General features: G+C 42.7%; 3 protein-coding genes and 1 long non-coding RNA gene across 5 annotated transcripts; all 4 read right to left on the minus strand.

The window, feature by feature from the left end:
- Positions 1-1,185: 1,185 nt before the first annotated feature.
- zgc:171844 (DUF3585 domain-containing protein) lies at positions 1,186-12,530 on the minus strand. Of its 2 annotated transcripts, none has more exons than XM_024012163.2 (6): positions 11,756-12,530; positions 6,199-6,319; positions 3,678-3,751; positions 2,723-2,837; positions 1,909-1,979; positions 1,186-1,749 (listed from the first exon to the last, which is right to left on the minus strand). In XM_024012163.2, exons 1-6 carry the CDS (start codon positions 11,832-11,834, stop codon positions 1,628-1,630), a joined length of 582 nt encoding a protein of 193 aa, XP_023867931.1. In that variant the 5' UTR covers positions 11,835-12,530; the 3' UTR covers positions 1,186-1,627. The 2 variants fall into 2 exon arrangements, with proteins under 2 accessions (XP_023867931.1, XP_023867930.1); XM_024012162.2 differs by having other exon boundaries at positions 1,187-1,749; positions 6,199-6,322; positions 11,756-12,529.
- Positions 5,175-5,921, minus strand: LOC111981041 (uncharacterized). Its single transcript, XR_002879527.2, has 2 exons — positions 5,661-5,921; positions 5,175-5,390 (listed from the first exon to the last, which is right to left on the minus strand). It is a non-coding gene; the product is annotated as an uncharacterized lncRNA (long non-coding RNA).
- A 526-nt stretch (positions 12,531-13,056) lies between the features above and the next one.
- On the minus strand, positions 13,057-16,530 carry mfsd6l (major facilitator superfamily domain containing 6-like). Its single transcript, XM_024012161.3, has 2 exons — positions 16,255-16,530; positions 13,057-15,929 (listed from the first exon to the last, which is right to left on the minus strand). The coding sequence occupies exon 2, from the start codon at positions 15,871-15,873 to the stop codon at positions 14,062-14,064; it is 1,812 nt and encodes a 603-aa protein (XP_023867929.1). The 5' UTR covers positions 15,874-15,929; positions 16,255-16,530; the 3' UTR covers positions 13,057-14,061.
- Positions 16,531-17,328: 798 nt separating this feature from the next.
- On the minus strand, positions 17,329-18,885 carry LOC111980108 (major facilitator superfamily domain-containing protein 6-like). Its single transcript, XM_070433708.1, has 2 exons — positions 18,670-18,885; positions 17,329-18,263 (listed from the first exon to the last, which is right to left on the minus strand). The coding sequence occupies exon 2, from the start codon at positions 18,205-18,207 to the stop codon at positions 17,329-17,331; it is 879 nt and encodes a 292-aa protein (XP_070289809.1). The 5' UTR covers positions 18,208-18,263; positions 18,670-18,885.
- Positions 18,886-21,857: the final 2,972 nt, after the last annotated feature.

A 21,857-nucleotide genomic window follows, 5' to 3' on the forward strand; every position in this document is an offset into this window, starting at 1 on the left:
GTATGATTACATCAGAAAAGCAGATCTTAATATTTGGTAACAGAAACCTTTGTTGCAATTACAGAGATCATACGTTTTCTGTAGTTCTTGACCAGGTTTGCACACACTGCAGCAGGGATTTTGGCCCACTCTCCATACAGATTTCTCCAGATCCTTCAGGTTTCGGGGCTGTCGCGGGGCTATACGGACTTTCAGCTCCCTCCAAAGATTTTCTATTGGGTTCAGGCTGGAGACTGGCTAGCCACTCCAGGACCTTGAGGATGCTTACTTCACCCCGGGGCGCCCACTCCCCCTACCGTGAATGCCGAAAGCGATCTGGGAAGAAGATCCTCTGCTATGGAGGATGGGAAAAATGTTGATGTGTGAAACTTTGGTGTGTTTGTTGAAGAGAACTACCAGGAAACGGTTCGTTTGTCATGCATTGGATCTTGTATATGAAAAAAAGCGCTTCTAGTCCGTCACAAATATTTAAGATTACCTTTTGAGCACCATGTTATCATTAATTAACATTATGTCATGCATATCAAATGCATTAAATTAACTTATTGAAAGGGAACGTTGAAAAATGAATACAGTGTGTTTTTTGGCGCAATATGGTTTTAAGACAATCTCTCTCATAGTAAGTCTACGAATGACTAATAAATAAACGCCTACCTAATCGAGTCCGCCAGTTCCGAATCCGTAAAGCGCCCTCAGACACGAATGCAGTCATCCTGGTACCCTTTGCAGGAAAAGCATCCGTCCCAAAGCCGAATAGGTGTTTATTCCACACTAACCAGTTCCGTCCACTGTTCTAAACGGTTGGCGATTTGAACTGGATGGTGTACTATGTTAATAGTGATTAAAGAATGTAAATTTGTCCTGTACATCATATCACATAAATGTTTTCTTCTTAACAGTCCTACCAACCTCTATGACACGCATTGATGTGAGTTTTTGCAGAACCAAAAAAGCTCAGCTATTATTTTGAAGATTATGATGGAAAACTCATCAGACCACAGTCCAATGACCTGCACCTATTCCTCCTCTGGGTAGACAATCAATAGTTCTCAGGTTATTAGTCGTCGATTGGACGTATAACTTGCAAGACTGGGCCTTCGTACATGCGGCTGGCTTGAGGCAGGGACCTTGCCGTGCGCGCAGGATTAATCATGTATCAAATACTTATGTCATGCAATAAAATGCAAATTAATTACTTAAAAATCATACAATGTGATTTTCTGGATTTTTGTTTTAGATTCCGTCTCTCATAGTTGAAGTGTACCCATGATAGAAATTACAGACCTCTACATGCTTTGTAAGTAGGAAAACCTGCAAAATCGGCAGTGTATCAAATACTTGTTCTCCCCACTGTACATAGCCTATTTGACTCAGTCATGTATATATTACAGAATGTAAAAATTTGCTGAAATCTAAAGTTTTTTTTTACCAAGTTACACTTCTCAAAATGCACTAAATTGGTGCAATGACCCAGCAATAGATTCATTGATGGGAACACAGTCCCAACCGTCACTGTACATATGTTTAGGGTTATAGTCGAAGTATGAGAGCTCTGTGTGCCCACTCAACACAAATAACCGGATCCAGAAACCAACTAAGTGTCTCCGTCTCTCCACAGGGCAGGAGTCTACATGACAGAGCATGTGAAGCCGCAGCAYTCCTTCAGAAGGGTCAGACCGGTTTTGGTGACGAAGGGAGTGGACGAAGTCTGCTGGGCTTTGGAGGTCATCCTTCGGTCCTCTGTGACGTCTGGGGGAAAAAAGAGACATTATCATCCACATCAGCATTATTAATGTTGTTATCATATTTTAACTTGGTTTATTCAATGCGTCTTGGACTAACTGCACAAAAGGAATCTTCATATTAGAGCCTTGACTAACAGCACTATGGTAACACATTTGCACATACCTTTTTTCTTCAAGGTCTTGGGGAATTTAGACTGCAAGAAATCAGCCATTTCTTTGTCCTCCTCTCTCTCCCTGTTGAAGGAGATATAGTGGTATGAGCACAGTTAACACAAGGTAAAATCTTCCTATATCTTTCACAGCCACTGTTGCCATAAAACACAGTCATACACAAGCATGCACACACAACATAAATAAATAACCAACTGGATAGAGACAAAGAGGCATAGAGGCTCCGACATTTGTTCATGTGTGGATGGTGTGAATTCACTTTAACAATGTATCATTTTCTCTTCATGATTTTCTACTGTCAACATCACTTTACTGTAAATTATTAAGTATCTGCTCCCCACCTATCACCCACCTTTCTGAGAGCTGTCAAAAGTGTCACTCAGCCTTGTAGTCAGAGAAGCAGGGATGCCTGACATGCAAGACAGCTAATTTAGCAAATGCAATGTGGAAGGGGCTTGCTTCCTCTGTGTGACTCACTGTCATTTACACTAAATATACACTGAGCAACACAACGCTCAGCCCAGCCTCTAGAGAGAATACAATACTCAATAAAACACAGAAGTGAAAAATACACTTTTAAATCCACCTCAACAGATCGATCGCGTGGGTTTAATTCACATTGACATGGAAGAATGTTCACCAACTGGCTCAGATACAGTATGACTCAGAGGTGACAACAACTGAGTCACGAATATTAATGGCCACTAGATGCTACTTCGGCAACATGGATAGTTACATGGAAAGGCCCTTGCCTTTAAAGAACATGGCCCAACCCTCCTTGCCTTTAAGATCATGGCAGCACTCACCTGAGCCTCTCAAACTCCACGTCATCCACCAGGAAGTCCCTGGTCTCCACCAGCTTGTGGATCTGCTGCAGCAGCTCCTCCTCCCTCTGCCGGTCCTCATTGGATTTGTCTGTGTCTGGAGTCATACAGACAGTATAGTCATGGAGTGGTCATACAGCAGTCACAGACAGTTCATATAGTAATCATAGATGTTAGGAATCATTAAGCATTCATACAGCTCCAGTTCAAGATTAAGAATCAAATCAAGTTCATTTTATATAGCCCTTCGTACATCAGCTAATATCTCGAAGTGCTGTACAGACACCCAGCCTAAAACCCCAAACAGCAAGCAATGCAGGTGTAGAAGCACGGAACCAGCAAGAACCAGGCAAATTCATCTTAGGCTGATGGATCTGTAACCACCAGATGACTGTGCATGGTGTTCCTGTTATAATACTGAGAAAGTGGCGTGGACAGCATTACCACTGGATCTAACTTACCAAATGTGAGATAATTCAGAGAGAGGCTGGGGCTGAAACATTGAAATGATAAGCTGAGATAATGAGGATGTTGTGCTCCAAATCTTCTGCTTGTTTGTCCTGCAAATCTTTTATTATTGGCTTTCCTAGAACACTACCTGGACCATAAGCCCTTTTGATGCAGATATTCCCTCATTTTCTGGCACAGCGAGTGTGTGTGCTCTCTATAATGTGAATTGAACACCTCACACAGAGAGTCACCTCACACAAAAAAGATGCCATCTAGAAACCAAAAGGGTTCTTTGGCTGTCCCCATAGGAGAACCCTTTCCACAGAGGGTTCTACATGGAACTCAAAACGGTTCTACCTGGAACCAAAAAGGGTTCTACCTGGAACCAAAAAGGGTTCTCCTTGGAACCAAAAAGGGTTCTCCTATGAGGACAGCCGAAGAACCCTTTTGGAACCCTTTTTTCCCCTAAGAGTGTATGGTAGCCTACCTGAAACAGACACCAGCTTCTGAAGTTCTTTTTTCAGCCGTGTGATTTCCTTGCAAAGCTGAATGTCATCCATCCTGAGGGGAAAAAATGGAGGAATCTATTTCATTCTCAATCATAAACCACATTGATATACTTCAAAGGCAATCTCTTCACAGCCGTTTAGTATGACCCAGGGGAAGAGAACCCAGGACGAGGTGAGAATCGGATCCTGTCACGTATCGACTGTCAGTACAGTGGCTGTTCTTCTCCCTGTACCACACTTAGTCTGACACTCAGGAATCAATCCTAATTGCTCTTATTGACAGACCAACTGAATCCCATACAGAATGCTTCCATACAGAGGACGGAGAGATTGTAGTCTTAAAGATACAATCATGCTGGCTCCAGTGTTGAGTGGTCTCGCTAAAGACACTGTGGCTTGCATGTATAACCCCACACTAGGGTTAACACTTAAGGACAGACAGACAGATCCTGCTGGGCAGTAATAAGGGTTGTGACATAGAGGACCTTCTGATGTGATCRCCCTTCCCCTGGGACCACAATGTGCCAGACAACCCTGCAGGTGTCCTGTCTACTGAGGCATAACTTTCCTCAAGCTCTCAGCTTCTGCAATAACTCCTCTATTAGAACGTGRTCAATATAACGACAGTGAATTATAGCGATTAAAAAAGAATTGCTGCTGAGTGAAAAAAACTGTCTGACAGGCAGAGCTAGGAGACTGGGAGAGATACTCTAGATGAGTGTAGAGATAATTACTTTTATTTAAAAATAGCATTTTGTGACTCCACAAGCGATTCGAACACAGTACATTTAAATGGCCAAATACATAGCAGAATGTAACGCTATAGAATTTAAGCGATTTCCCATTTCAGCTTGGTAAACATAAACATGATAGCAATAACCATATTAGCCTATCCTACAGACAGAAACCACTTCAGTGGAAATGGCGAACTGAATTAGCTTTCTCCTCTTCTCAGGTGGACTGAAATKATTGTTGGCTGAGGGTTTATTAGCTGAATTAACTCGGATGCCACAGAGAATGAGTCACTCCCCATCTATCTGAGCAGCAGCTGCATCATATCTCATTTCACTAATTGACTCAGGTAGGGAGGTTTAAGTAAACAATACTGGTCAGACACTGAGGCTCTGGATAACTGGGCTTTTCCKTCGGACAATAAGAGGAAAATTAACTCCTAGATACACATGCCCCAAGCCCTTTAAGCACAGGAAATGTGTTATTATTTTCAAGCCACTTCACAGGAGTGACCAATACAGTACCTGCATCACAGCTTATTTGCATTGAAATTGTGTACGTGCTTTAATATGGATTCACTTTGTATTGACCTGTCATTGTGTCTGAAGCTGCATCCCACATTACACGTTCACAATAAAGCACCTTGTGGTGCCTACAGCATTAAAGAATACACGCTGAACTGCATACACCTAACGCACTGCATGCAAATGAGAGTTCTCATTTAATTCCATAAGTAAACCATGTCATGTTGTTCATTTTTAATTTGACTTCCACCTAAGTAGATAAGGAAACAAGCTACTTTACACATCAGAAACCTAACAGTAATTACTTTTCCACATGAACAAAGGTACATTGCTTGTTATTATGCTATCACTGTTCAGTTTCTCTCTGTTACAGCTGTGGTCAGCCTTGAAAAGACCTTGAGCTCTGCAGCGACTGGCGTCAATATGCTCCTGTCCCTGGAGATGAAAGACAAGGAATCACAGATACAGTAAGAAGTGAGAAAAGCTCTCTGTGCCGCTGTGCTCATCTACTTAATGGTGAGCGGAAGTGCGGTTATTTACCAGGCCAATAGTGATTATTGTTAGTGTAGAGYAGGGTTAGTGTTCAGTAATCATACTGATTCTCACAGAAATCCCATAGGATGTTTTACTTTGATTAAAGGGTTTCTTATATGTAAGCTCCAACCCAGAAAGGTCTTGAGGAGGAATAGTGAGAATGTAACCTACTGTATGCATCGGTGCACATCTCCCCAGCAACTGGACCTCCCCATACACAGCATCATTATCTTTTCTCTGAGTCTCTCCCCTCTTTCCCCTGCACATGTCACAATAATGAAGAAGAAACATTACAGCCAAGGGGATCGGACTGAGAGGAGTATAAAACCGTTTGTTTTTAGAACAAAGTCCATGTGCAGTGTTGAGACAAGTTTACTAGCTGAGCTGGTAGACTAATAGGACAGCAGACAAAGTGCTGCTGTCCTCTACACAGTATTCACCTTCATGCACAATCGCTAGGTGCTGTCATATGTGGAGCGTCACCAAGTCCGAGGTGATCAACTCTATTGACCCCTGTGAAAACCTACTACAGTTCAACCACAACCCATTCCACAAGGAGCCAGGGCATGGATGTTATGTGTGAGACTKAAAAGGCCCAAAATGTGTATCCTGTTCTTCTACCTCATACTAGAGGGCTTTGATAAATCACCAAAAGATGTCAGAAACTGAGTGTTGGTGTGATTGGATAGTTATTTTTAAAAATGCTCACATGTATCTTAGTTCTGATTCCCTCCGTACTAGAACATCACGTATCCGCTCGATTCTGAAAAGCTCCCCTTCAATGTGATCTATTGTGATGGTGGAGTCCGCCATTGAGACAATGTCTTCCTCTGCTGGRAGAGAAACAAGAAAACAAAGATACACTRTATATAMAAAAGTATGTGGACACCCCTTCAAATTAGTGGATTCRGATATTTCAGCCACACCCACTGCTGACAGGTGTATAAAATCGAGCACACAGYCRTACAATCTCCATAGACAAACATTGGCAGTAGAATGGCCCGTACTGAAGAGCTCAGTGACTTACAACGTGGCACCGTCATAGGATGCCACTTTTCCAACAAGTCAGTTCGTGAGCAGCCGCACACAAGCCTAAGATCACCATGTGCAATGCCAAGCATCGGCTGGAGTGGTGTAAAGCTCGCTGCCATTGGACTCTGGAGCAGTGGAAACGAGTTCTCTGAAGTGATGAATCACGCTTCACCATCTGGCAGTCTGACGGACAAATCTGGGTTTGGCAGATGCCAGGAAAACGCTACCTGCCCCAATGCATAGTGCCAACTGTAAAGTTTGGTGGAGGAGGAATAATTGTCTGGGGCTGTTTTTCATTTTTCGGCTAGGCCCCTTAGTTCCAGTGAAGGGAAATCTTAACGCTACAGCATACAATGACATTCTAGATGATTCTGTGCTTTCAACTTTATGGCAACAGTTTGGGGAAGGCCCTTTCCAGTTTCAGCACAAAGCGAGGTCCATACAGAAATGGTTTGTTGAGGTGTGGAAGAACTTGACTGGCCTACACAGAGCCCTGATCTCAACYCCATCAAATAGGCCTAATCGCCAAACATCAGTGCCCGACCTCACTAATGCTCATGGAAGCAAGTCCCTGCAGCAGTGTTCCAACATCTAGTGGAAAGCCTTYCCAGAAGAGTGGAGGCTGTTATAGCACCAAAGGGGGGACCAACTCCATATTAATGACCATGGTTTTGGAATGAGATGTTCAACCAGCAGGTGTCCACATACTTTTGGTCATGTAGTGTATTAGCAAGTTATTCTACTGCTAAATTGACATAGTACTGTGCATCAGCACGAAAATGGGAACAAATGACTGCTTATTCTGCTCACACCACCTATCCCAGCACAACATGATTGTGTCATAGAAGAAAGGCCAGAACAGAACTCCTGTCTTTTCAAGTTAAGTTTCATTTGTCACATTCACAAGTACAGTGAAATGCTTAACTTGCAAGCCCTACCCAACAGTGAAGTATTCAATATCAAAATAGTATAACTAAGAAAAAAATAAAACATGAGAAAAAATAAATTTACTATATACAGGGTCAGCACCAAATGTACAAGGATACTGGAGTATTGAGGTAGATATGTAAATGTAGGCAGGGATTAGGAAAAGTGACTGGTACCTGGATAAATAATAATAATAAACAATAACAACAATAGTAAACAGTATGGCAGCAACATAAGTGGTGTGTGTGTGTGTCTTCAGCCTGCCTTAATTACAGCATGTGTGCAGCACGCTTCCTGGGTTTCCTCCCCCAGTGGGACAGCATGAAGGGAACGTGCCTTTCTGAGTGGCACACTGCCAGGCTGGGCAGAGACTCAGTGGTGCGGAGACTGGGATGGCATGACGGCAGATCTCGCTAAACAGTTGACTTCAGGATATTGATACATGCCTGAGTTTCATGAACAATGAGAAATAATCTCAGACAATGAGAAGGAAGACAGAATCAGTGACAATTAAAGTAGGAAAGAGATGCTGAGCACCCATGGACTAGTACATTTCTAGAATCTATAATGAACTGGTTAAGGTCATCAGTTAAGTAGACTCGTGCAGTCTCATTAACATTTCCTAATTTGGCAGTGGTGCCAGGAGGGGGCCGGTCTGTTTCATTGGTCATAGTCTGTGAAGCGCTGTGATTGCTATCCGTGAGGAGATCCTGGTTTACCAAGATGATATGACACACTGAATATAATCTCCATTATAGTCATCTCAACCTGCAATGGCTTAGAACTGTCAAACACTATACACTGTCTCTTATACACATCTAGATGTGTATAAGAGATGCAATGGCTTAGAACTGTCAAACACTATACATATGTAAACAACGCATAACTAACTGGTGCATGAACGTATATTGGGCAACTACAACAATAAATCATTTGGAATTAGGACTAGTTTACAATAACTGATAATCATGTACAGTGGGCTCCAAAATTACTGGCACCCCTGACTGGCAATGCACAAACAATACTTAAAAAAATAGAAACAATATAATTATAGAGAAACTCAAAATACCAACATGTGAAAAATACTGTACTTTATTAATGTTTCAATGGAACCCACCAAAATCATACAATTATTTAATCAAAATACATTTCACCAAAATCAAGGTTTCATAATTATTGGCACTCATTTAGTACTTAGTGCCACCACCTCTGGCAGGGATAACAGCATGTTCTTTTCCTGTAATGTTTGACAAGGTTAAGGAACACATTTGGAGGGATTTTGGACCATTCCTCTATGCAGATCCTTTCAAGATCCTTCAAATTATTGGGTTTGCGCTTATCAACTGCCCTCTTCAACTCAGCCCACAGCCATGGCAGAACATTGATTTTGTTGTCACATAACCATTTCTGTGTGGATCTTGAGGTCTGTTTTGGGTCATTGTCTTGTTGGAAAGTCCACATACGGCCAAGTCCCAGCCTTCTGGCAGAGGCAACCAGATTGTCAGCCAAAATTGCCTGATACTTGGTGGAATTCATTATGCCATCAATCTTAACCAGTGCCTCTGGACCTCTGGAATTAAAACAGCCCCAAAACATCACTGACCCACCACCATATTTCACCTTGGGTATGAGGTGCCTGTCCTTGTATGCATCTCTGTTTCAACGCCAAACATGCCAATGCTGTATCTGACCAAAACGTTCAATTTTGGTCTCATCTGACCAGAGCACCTTCTTCCAATCATAATTTAAATGAACTCCAAGCACTTGCGTCTGTGTCTTGGGGTCATTAAGGGCTTTCTTCTGGAAACCCTTCCAAAGAGCCTGTGGTTGTGGAGGTGGCGTCTGAAGGCCTGCAATTCTTTCACAGTGATTCTTGGGAATTTTGTTGCTTCTCTCACGATCCTCCTCCCTATCCTGGGGGGAAAAATGCATTTGCGTGATGATTTCAACTGTTTCATATCTTTTGTATTTGTAAATAATTGCCCTTGCAGTGCTCAGTCATATATTCGTCCGTTTGTGRATTTTCTTGTAGCCGTTACCAGATTTACGAAGGTCTATGACCATCTGTCCCTTTTGAACTGCCAGTTCTTTTCTTTATGGTGTTGGATGACAAAGGGATATTGCATGCGTGTTACCTCATTTTTATACCCTAGTGAAAAAGGAAGTGATGTAATGGCTCAATATAGTTCCTTAACAYTTAGATCAACTTAAATAAGTGGAATATAATTCCTGGTTTAATTTTGGTAGATGTTATTTACAATAATATTTAAGGGTGCCATTAATTGTGAAACCTTGATTTGGAGGACATTGATTTTTAATTAAATCAATAAATGATTTTGGTGAGTTCCATTGAAACATTAATAAAGTACAGTATTTTTCACATGTTGGTATTTTGAGTTTCTCTATAATTATATTGTTTATATTTTTTAAGTATTGTTTGTGCATTGCCAGTCAGGGGTGCCAGTAATTTTGGAGCCCACTGTAGATTCCTCTTCATTTGGACTAGAATTGTTCCATCCTACAACAGACGATGGGTTGGATAATTGGAATAAACCATCCATTGCTCAGTGTAACGCTCTACAGACATGCGCTACACTGGCTGGGGATAAGTGAAAGAATTGAATATGATGGCGAGGGGAATTTGAGGCAGCTTGATGACAAATGACTCAGATCTCAGTTTTGGATTAAAGGCTGAATGTCCTTCTTTAGTCTATTGTTACAGAGGGGCTTTTCTGATCCAATGCTATTGTGTTCTTAGTTAACATTAGTTTAATGAGGCAACTCAAGACACCTCCCATAGTGAACTGCCCTGAAGAGTCAACAACTCCCTCTGACCTCCAGCCGCCCAGGTAGACTCCTCACCACTATGTAATCCTGCAGCCCACTGAGAGCCCAGTAATGCACCAYTGCTGTTCATCCTGCAGCCTCCTCACAGACCAGCTATGACTCCTCCAACAGTGCTGCAATTAGCTCTTAATTACTTCACCTTGTCAGAAAAGACAACATTAGGTGAAAACAGAGGCCAAATCACCAGGCTAATGCCATCAAAAACACACACATCATCATTAGCGTTTTAGCAGCTCCTGCTAGTTTCTTTTTTCAATGGATCTTCACTAATTACGCATTTTGAAGAAATCCTCAGTTCAAGCTTGACGTCTGTGTTTTGATCGTGGGTTGCCTGCTGTGTGTGCCTTCCCCGGAGGCAATATTCTGCCCCTATTGTGAAAATTGCTCCTCACAATTGGATTTCAAAATGTCATTTTGGATTACCAGAGCTTTACCAGGGCTSTGTGKGTGGCTGGCTRTACTCYGTTCCTGTTCACCTTTTTAGAGACTCATCACTGTCTCTYCCTGTGTCRCCTGTGAAGAGTCACAGCTAGAGGCAAAGGTGAGTCATATCCTCACAATGGAACCTGTACAGACAGAGTAACACAATGAGTAAGGACAGCAGTTTCACGTCTTCTTTTAGGATACCATTCCACTATACTGAGCCCCTCTGCATACCCCAAAAAACTAAGAGCAAGTTAAAAAAAACGACTACTTCAACCTCAGCTCTAACACCTTCGATTTTCATAATTTGCCTACTAATTCCAAGCAAGGTCGCCTTCAGCCTTCAGATGTCTTCAGATGTCATTTTAAAGTGTACTCCCCTGCCTTCTGCACTGCACACCCACTACCGGATTACGTAAAGATCCTGTGAACGTTCGCTCTGTTCTATGCCTTGTTGCACCAACTTCTCTTTTCAGAAAATAATTCTCACTCTCAGATCTAATCTATCTATCTTTCATCACGAGTCTTCCCGTCCTGGCTTTTACTCCTAAAGGCAGTAACATTATCCATGTTCATGTAATGATTCTACTAGTACAGAAGAAAACAGACATTACACAAGAATATCAGATCACTAGTCCATTCCACTCACCAATGAGTGTCCTTAACCCAGTCAAGTGTTGTTCAAGGGTTGTTCATTTTATGATCAGTACATGGACCAGAGTAACATTAAGCCTTATAGCCATGAAGAATATGACAACACTTTGATCTAATCTGAATTATTGCAAGTATTCAATGTATAGGTGGAGCTCAGTTTGAGTATCATATAAATCTCCATAAAGTCTCCAAATCACAAAACATTTTGGATTTTTGTAAAGAAAATAGACTAAAACGTTACGATTTCAGCACCACGTTCTATCAAACTCAATTTTTCCTCATGCAAAACAAACTCACACTAGAATAGATAAAAAGGCAGCCCGCATATATACAACTTTCTATGGCATGTACTGTATATAATTAAGCATTTTGCAAAGGCTCACCCTTCTTATCGGCTTGTCGATCAAATTTGGTTCGTTCCAAAGACCCATATTGTTTGAAGGATTTTCGCTCCTTTTCCATTTCTTCGGTTTGAACGACTTCAGGATTGATAATGATAAATCAGTAGCAGATTAATACCCGTAGCCTACTTTAGGCAATTTGAAAATGAAATTACACGGCGCAGCCTATTTATTTACGTGGCCACAACGAAACACCATCACCACGTGGAGAATACATGATGATCGTCGGCTGTGTATTTGCAGAATACAGTGTGATTTCAGCAGCACGGACACAGCTCGAGTCGGATCACGATAGTATAACGTGAAGCGCCACCTTGTGACGTGCAAAGGTAAGGTTAGGAGGGGATCAATATTCCACCACCTCAAAACATTTTAAGAATGAATAGCATTCACATGTGATATCAACTTCCACCATTCATTTTCCATCATGCCTGATTGAGTTAATGCAGGAGCGGACATGATTTCATCCTGCAGGGCCCTTGAGGACTGACTGGTGAGGGAGCAGATGGTGCTGCTGTATAGGAAGCATCATCTGTGTTCACTGAATGGGGCTGTCAGCCAGCTCTGTCTGGTCTGTCGAGACTGGGCTGGTAGCAGGTGCTGCCTCTGGCCAGTAGGTGGAAGCACTCCAAACCCAGGGCAGCGTCACTTACCCTATAAGCTGATCCAGCAGCTGTGTACACACAGGGACTTCAGACTAAAGTCCTCAGTAGAGAGCAGTATCCTATAAGTCTACAGACAGATACAAATATAAAAGACTTCAGTCAATTTCATGAGGTGACAATCCCCCCCCCCCCAAAAAAACCCATCTCTGTCTGATAAGGTCAGGATAGTGCGTGAGTAAGTCAACAGTATGAGGTGGACGTGAACAGAAGGACCACCGTCTGGGACCGACTGGTCCTGTTGAAAAACAAATATTTTACTTATGGCGCCTGCTCAGGCTGACAGCTCCTTATCACTCAACTGACTGTTCTCCACAGTCATGAGTCATGACAGACAAGGCCAAATACAAAGATTCAAGAGGAGTTCCACATACTGCTGACCTTTGCTTTGTTACATTAAGAGGCGTATTGATATTGACACAAGAGGCATTGGGTTTCCTGCTTGTGTTCTTTAAAAACACTACAACACATTTTCTGATGTTTGACACTATGCTGTTGTGAGGTATTGACATATACTGTCCACTGCATTGACTTACAATGTATCAATAAACATACTATAAACATTAGATAAACAAAAKGTATTGTAATGCCAGTCATCAATATTTGAGAATGTCTTCAAGGCACAATAATACTCATATTTTTATTGATATACTACTAGTCATTGGACATGTAAATCAACCACTGTATGTAATGTACTGTTATATCCACTCCAAGCATTGTAAATTAGACAGAGGTTTCAGGGAGAGGTGCTAAACTATATTAGTGTCTCTGGCTGATATGCTGAAGCAACAGTCAGGTCAAAATGGGCCATGTCACCTGTGGCAAGTTTGGCAAACATCCTTTGAAATACAAGATTAGCAAACACCATCTAACCTACAAGTTCAGCAACCAACAACAGATAGCTTCTAATACTTCCCCCACACAAGAGGCACTTCATGTTTAGTTAGGAAACTGACCCAAGGGGTAAGTTCTATTATAGTTGAACAAAACATAACATTTTCACAGTGGACTCAAGAGAGTAAGTATCCGTCATGTGAGAGCAGGCTAAACCACACATACAGGATGAGTCTGTTAGTCCAGGGATTTGTCTCGCCCAAAGACCACACCTGCACTCAAGAGGCCTTATGTTACAAACAGTAAAGCTGCCTAACGTGGACTGTAGTAACACTCATAAGCACTCGCACAGTCACCTGCCCACACCTAATTCTTCTCCGTTATTTGCTATCCCGAGTTTCTTGATAGCTTATGCAAATGACAGTTTATCCTCATTCTGCATTCACAGTAGATCAACCTCCAGTGCAATAGTGAGGCTTGCAGTCCATGTGTTTAGTTTAACTGAAGAATGCTAAACGCCTTCTGGGCAGGTGGGGAATGCTAGAGCATTAGCACTAAATTAATAAAGCTGCAGTAATGGAGAATTAAAAAGCAATACTTGGTTTTCAATGAAACCAGCCAGGGACAGATTCACTTAGCAGTTTGTGGAGCAGYAARAAGGCAGACTAAATGAAGAGTGACATGTCCGTAAGTGGTGGTGGAATACTCCAGGAGCAGAATTGATACTGTCATCCTTCCATTATGTTGCATATTGTTCCTTAGGTCTAATGATTTATGCTCCTGCCCATGTTATTATTGCTCGTCATCCTCCATGACTTTCTCCAGCCAGTCTGTCTCCTGCTCCGACTCGGATTCGCTCACTTCACTGGTGTCAGCAGCGAGGAGGCGGGAGTAGTTGATCCTGCGTTGGCGTGGGGCTTTCCACTGGAGCAGGGGCAGAAACAGGCACCACAGGAGCAGCATCACCGCTACCCCTCTGAATAGCACAGATACCCCAAACCTGTGGACAACAAACCCCCCGGCCATGCTGCCCAGCCCTGCCCCCAGGTCCAGAGAGAGGGCCTGGTAGACCCTCCTCACGCTCCTCTCYGTGCCCSGCGTGGCCACGTCCYCGCACTGCACCTGCACTGCCCACCAGAGGGCGCCACTGCTGAAGCAGCTCAGCACCTGGACAGGTATTGCAGCCCAKGGGCMCCACAGGAAGGAGTAGTAGAGGCACTGCAGGGCCARGCAGGCCGTCCCCACCAGCAGCACCCTGCCTGGGCTCAGRARCTTCGACACCCGGCCACTCAGCAGAGGGAAGGCGGCCCGGGAGAGCAACGCTACGGCTAAAGAGAGKCCCATGTGCAGCTCGCTGCTCCCATGGTCCTGCATCTGCCACAGCAGGAAGTCATCCACCGCAGACCCCGCCAGMCCCATTAGGAAGGYAGTGGCAGCACACAGCAGGGCACGGAGGTCCCCTCGCACCAGCTGTAAAGCTTTGAAGAGCCCAGTGGAGCGACTACGCTTCTTGTTTAGGTAGAGGGGCAGGAAGGCCACCACAGGCACGGCCAGGGTTGTCACAGMTRCATAGGAGTAGAAGTGGACAGCKCYCCTGGGTGTGTGTGAGCCAATGAGGCAGTCCAGGTGGCTCACCAGCAGTCCTGCACCACTCACCCCACACACTGCCCCAAGCAGCCCCCACACTCCTGTGCTACYATAGCGATCAGAGGCATCCACAAAATCCAAATACTCATACAGCCCATCGTCCACGGTCCATTCCAGAGGGGCGGCCATCAGCTCCCATATCGACACCACGATGAGGAGCATGAAGAAGAGCTGGTGCTGGACGTCCATAACTTTGAGGYTTCCCAGGAACTCTAAGCGGGCYTCATCCTTCTCCCTCTGCTTCTCCTTTTCTGCTGACCTGCTAACCCTCCTCACTGTGGGTGAAGTGTTGGAGGCACCATGGTGGGACTCTAAGCCATTTCTCTCCCCTCCTATACTGTGGTTGGCCACAGATACATTCACTTGTGACCATTGAGTAGTCACATTGTTGGAATGTTGCAGCTGGAGAGTAGTCACATTGTTGGAATGTTGCAGCTGGAGAGTGTAGGTTGTGGCTTTGCTCATTGAAACAGTGGAAGACATAGTGTCACTGGTTGTCTCTGTAGGTGAAGATTCATGTGCTGCTGACTGGGACACAATGGTAGTGTGGGTGGTAGGCATTTCACTGCCAACAACATGCACATAGTCACTCAGCTCTTCAGTGGGGCTCACACTGAGGTGAGAGATGTTGCAGTGACTGGTCAGCGTCTCGACGCCTGTGGATGGGATGAGCAGGACGATGAGGGCTGCCCCTGCTGAACAGACCAGAGACCCTGTAATCACTGCCCTCCTCTTGTTGTAGTGTTTGGACAGAAAGCTGGCCAGAGGGCTCCAGACCAGGGAGATGAGATGTTTGGTGCTCATGAGAAGGCCCGTCATGGAGGGAGTGAGGCCCAGGTATCTGAGGTACAGGGTGAGGAAGGGGAGGATGCAGGCTCTGGCACAAGAATACAGGAAGTGGAAGATGCTGGAGAGGACTAGAGCACCMTTAATGTCGATCTGCTTGTTCCTCTTCATGGCTGCCAGCCAAGTGAACTCGCTGTCTCACAGACTATCTTCATACAGAACACACACTGTGAATAAACACAAATAATATGTATAGAAATCCATAAACATATTTCAAACAGTAGCTAACATGTACATTTACTATTTAATAATRCAATATAGCTTAAAATCAAGTATAGGTACATAGCAATCATATTTAACATTGAGGATGTAATCATGTTTTTATTTAACTTTATTTATTTAACGAATGCCTATTAGAAGAATTACTAAAATCACTGAAAATAAAGATATAATGGGCCATATGTCCCTAATCAAACCTTCAATAAAAAAACKGTAAGCTAATTCAATAGAGCCAAAAACAACCACTAACATCAGTAGTATACAATGGCTTACCGTCAAAAGGATGAATCAATTTTTCAGCGCAGCTGGTGTGTTTGAGGCTAGTCAATGCACCTGTTTCAACCGAAGCATGTCCACTCCGTCCATGTCCACGTCATATTTTACGGTAAACTGTTTTACACAACTTATTATTTTTGAAAGTACTTTAATTAGCGTATGGTTATTCTTTGTGCGCGGTGATTTTGTCTCTGACTTTTAACGTCTCTTATATCGTTCTTGTCACGAGCGCATACCACCTGATATCACCTCTCTGTAGTTGAAAAAGCAGTCGTACACCTTGCACGCATTAAGCTGTTTGTCTGCAGCGCCCTCAGGGCGTGAGGATGACAACTACGCGAGACAGGTAAAAGAAAAAAACAGCTCAGGTAGTGAGTTTGTCCAGCCCTACATGATTAAATGAACTCAGTTTATTCATACAAAATATCCACACAGTCAAACTATGATATTCATTCTAAACATTTAAATCGGGTAAGATATAAGAAGAAATTTCCTCTGTGTTTACTAACACAGTGCATTCCTTTAATAGCATAGTGTAAACAGAACATTTATTGCAAACAAGCACTGTAGAAAGCGATCCAAATGAAATACATTCAAAACATCAACAATTCACTGGACTGTCCATTAGGAATTTGCATGGAAATATACAACTGATAAATATGTCTTTATACAGTCAGTATGCTGTGTTACAGAAAATTACAAAAGTTAGTTGTGTTTCAAGAATATCTCTGCACTTTTATAGACAGGAGTGACAGCTCTAAAAAAAAATGTACTGTGCCTGTTGAGCCCCACCCACACTACTAGGCATTGGCATTGATTAAGCTGAACCACAGTGCACCTGTCTATGGCCCATGACGTGAATGGGCAAATGTGGTGAGGGAATGAGCGTAATTCTCAAATTGAACAGTAATCTGCTCCGTCATGTCGTCTACTAGGCAGATGTTGCATCACTCAGAAACAAATAACCAGGGTGTTTACAGACACAAGATCATCCACATGTATTGATCACATTTTTACTAATACTGTAGAACTTTGTTCTAAAGCTGTATCCGTACCCATTGGATGCAGTGATCACAATATAGTGGCTATATCCAGGAAAGCCAAAGTTCCAAAAGCTGGGCCTAAAATANCGGTCCATTCCAGAGGGGCGGCCATCAGCTCCCATATCGACACCACGATGAGGAGCATGAAGAAGAGCTGGTGCTGGACGTCCATAACTTTGAGGTTTCCCAGGAACTCTAAGCGGGCCTCATCCTTCTCCCTCTGCTTCTTCTTTTCTGCTGACCTGCTAACCCTCCTCACTGTGGGCGAAGTGTTGGAGGCACCGTGGTGGGACTCTAAGCCATTTCTCTCCCCTCCTATACTGTGGTTGGCCACAGATACATTCACTTGTGACCATTGAGAAGTCACATTGTTGGAATGTTGCAGCTGGAGAGTGTAGGTTGTGGCTTTGCTCATTGAAACAGCGGAAGACACAGTGTAACTGGTTGTCTCCGTAGGTGAAGATTCATGTGTTGCTGACTGGGACAAAATGGTAGTGTGGSTGGTAGGCATTACACTGCCAACAACACGCACATAGTCACTCAGCTCTTCAGTGGGGCTCACACTGAGGTGAGAGATGTTGCAGTGACTGGTCAGCGTCTCGACGCCTGTGGATGAGATAAGCAGGAGGACGAGGGCTGCCCCTGCTGAACAGACCAGAGACCCTGTAATCACAGCCCTCCTCTTGTTGTAGTGTTTGGACAGAAAGCTGGCCAGAGGGCTCCAGACCAGGGAGATGAGATGTTTGGTGCTCATGAGAAGGCCCGTCATGGAGGGAGTGAGGCCCAGGTATCTGAGGTACAGGGTGAGGAAGGGGAGGATGCAGGCTCTGGCACAAGAATACAGGAAGTGGAAGATGCTGGAGAGGACTAGAGCACCCTTAATGTTGATCTGCTTGTTCCTCTTCATGGCTGCCAGCCAAGTGAACTCGCTGTCTCACAGACTATCTTCATACAGAGCACGCACTGTGAATAAATAAAAATAATATGTATAGAAATCCTTATAAACATATTCCAAACAGTAGCTAACATGTACATTTACTATTTGGTTAATGTTTGAATACCTGGTAAATAATGCAATATAGCTTAAAATCAAGAATAGGTACATAGCAATCATATTTAACATTGAGGATGTAATCATATTTGTTTTTATTTAACTAACGAATGCCTATATTCGAAGAATTACTGAAATCACAGAAAATAAAGATATAATGGGCCATATGCCCCTAATCAAACCTTCAATAAAAAACTGTAAGCTAATTCAATAGAGCCAAAAACAACCACTAACATCAGTAGGCTACAATGGTTTACCGTCGTCAAAACGATGAATCACATTTTCAGCGCAGCTGGTGTTAGAGGCTAGTCAATGCACCTGTTTCAACCGAAGCATGTCCACTCCGTCCACGTCATATTTTACAGTAAACTGTTTTACACAACTTATGCTTTTTGAAAGTACTTTAATTAACGTATGGTTATTCTTTGTGCTCGGTCATTTTGTCTCTGACTTTTTACGTCTCTTATATGGTTCTTGACAGTTTTCAAGAGCGCATACCACCTGATATCACCTCTCCGTAGTTGAAAAAGCAGTCGTACACCTTGCACGCATTAAGCTGTTTGTCTGCAGCGCCACCAGGGCGTGAGGATGACAACTACGCGAGACAGGAAAAAGAAAAAAACCAACTACATGATTAAATGAACTCATAGTTTATTAATACAAAATATCCACATAGTCAAAACTATGTTATTCATTCTAAACATTTAAATCGGGTAAGATGTAAGAAGTAATTTCCTCTGTGTTTACTAACACAGTGCCTTCCTTTAATAGCATAGTGTAAACAGAACATTTATGGCAAACAAGCACTGTAGAAAGCGATCCAAATGAAATACATTCAAAACATCAACCATTCACTGGACTGTCCATCAGGAATTTGCATGGAAATATACAACTGATAAATATGTCTTTATACAGTCAGTATGCTGTGTTACAGAAAACTACAAAAGTCAGTTGTGTTTCAAGAATATCTCTGCACTTTTTAGACAGGAGTGACAGCTCTAAAAAATGTACTGTGCCTGTTGAACCCCACCCACACTACTAGGCATTGGCATCGATTAAGCTGAACCACAGTGCACCTGTCTATGGCCCATGACGTGAATGGGCAAAAGTGGTGAGGGAATGAGCGCAATTCTCAAATTGAACAGTAATCTGCTCCGTCATGTTGTCTACTAGGCACATGTTGCATCACTCAGAAACAAACAACCAGGGTGTTTACAAACACTACAGGAACAAGATCATCCACATGTATTGATCACATTTTTACTAATACTGTACAACTTTGTTCTAAAGCTGTATCCGTACCCATTGGATGCAGTGATCACAATATAGTGGCTATATCCAGGAAAGCCAAATTTCCAAAAGCTGGGCCTAAAATAGTATATAAGAGATCATACAAAATATTTTGCTGTGACTTTAAATGTGGATGATGTAAAAAATATTTTTTGGTCTTATGTGATTAATGATGCTGCACTTGATGAATTTATGAAATTGCTTCTTCCAATTATTGATAAACATGTACCTGTTAATTAAGAAACTGACTGTTAGAACTGTTCAGGCTCCATGGCTTGATCCATGGATTGATGAAGAATTGAAAAACTGCATGGTTGAAAGAGAGAAGGAAAAAGGAGTGGCTAATAAGTCTGGCTGCACATCTGACTTAATGCAAACTGAGAAATGATGTGACTAAACGCATCAAAAAGAAGAAGAAACTGTATTATGAAGCCAAGATCAATGATATGAAACATTTTGGAGGACTTTAAATGAAATTATGGGCAGAAAGATTGAATCAGATGGCTTATTCAGCACAAAACCATTCGATGTTGGCAATTATTTAATGATTACTTCATTGGCAAAGTGGGCAAACTTAGGCAGGAAATGCCAACAATGAACAGTGAGCCATCATATTCATGCATAAAAAAATTATGAAAGAAAAGCATTGGAAGTTTGAATTTTGTAAAGTTGGTGGGAAAATAATTTCTATCGATCAATAATGACAAACCTCCTGGCAATGACAACTTAGATGGAAAGCTACTGAGGATGGTAGCTGACTCTATAGCCACTTTCATCTCTTTAATCTGAGCCTAGAGGAAAGTCTTTGTCCTCAGGCTTGGAGGGAAGCCAAGGTAATTCAGATACCCAAGAGTGGTGAAGTGGCCTTTACTGGTTCTAACAGCAGACTTATAAACTTGCTGCCAGCTCTTAGCAAACTGTTGGGGGAAAAAATATGTTTGACCAAATACAATGCTATTTCTCTGTAAACAAATTAACAACAGACAAGCAGCATGCTTATAGAGAAGGGCACTCAACATGTACTGCACTGACACAAATTACAGATGATTGGTTGAAATAAATTAATAAGAAGATTGTGGGATCTGTACTGTTAGATTTCAGTGCAGCCTTTGATATTATTGACCATAACCTGTTGTTGAAAAAAACATGTGTTATGGCTTTTCARCCTCTGCCATATTGTGGATTCAGAGCTATCTATCTAATAGAACTCAAARGGGTTTCTTTAATGGAAACTTCTCTAATGTCAAATATGTAAAAGTGTGTTGTACCGCAGGGCAGCTCTCTAGGCCCTCCACTCTTTTCTATTTTTACCAATGACCTGCCACTGGCATTAAGCAAAGCATGTGTTTCCATGCTGTTGATTCAACCATATACACATCAGCAACCACAGCTAATGAAGTCACTGAAACCCTAAACAAAAAGTTGCAGTCTGTTGGGTGGTCAGTAATAAACTGGTCCTGAACATGTCTAAAACGAAGAGCATTGTATTTGGTACAAATCATTCCCTAAGTTCTAAACCTCAGCTGAATCTGGTACTGAATGGTGTGGCTTTTGAACAAGTTGAGGAGACTAAATTACTTGGCGTTACCTTAGATTGTAAACTGTCATGTTCAAAACATATGGCCCAGAACAGAGGGGCACGTCTTGCTCTTCATTGTAGTCAGAGTGTAATGATCAACGCTGGAGATGAGAAGCAGGTACGGGGAGTCAAACATTTAATCAGGAACAGAACAGGAACAGTGTCAGCAAACATGTAAACAAAGACAAACAACAATTAATGCAGAAGTAGGGAACAGAGTGGGGAACCAGACAAATATAGGGAAGGTAATGACAGAGGTGATTGAGTCCAGGTGAGTCCAATAATTTCTGATCCGCGTGACGAGGGAAAGGCAGGTGTGTGTAATGATGATGGCAGGAGTGCGCAATGCTGGGGAGCCTGGCACCTTCGAGTGCCAGGGGGGAAGAGCGGGAGCAGGCGTGACACAGAGGACTGATATAAAGGAGAGACCGACTGCATCACTTCTTCTTTTTATAAGAAACATTGTGTTGAAAATCCCAAATTGTTTGCATCGTCAACTTACACACAACTGACACACACACACACGTACCCCACCAGACATGCCACCAGGGGTCTTTTCACAGTCCCCAAATCCAGAACAAATTTAAGAAAGTGTATAGTAATATATCGAGCCATTATCTTATACTGCTCAAATAAA

The sequence above is a fragment of the Salvelinus sp. IW2-2015 genome, linkage group LG20 (genome assembly GCF_002910315.2).
Source record: "Salvelinus sp. IW2-2015 linkage group LG20, ASM291031v2, whole genome shotgun sequence".
NCBI classification, from domain to species: Eukaryota; Metazoa; Chordata; class Actinopteri; order Salmoniformes; family Salmonidae; genus Salvelinus; species Salvelinus sp. IW2-2015.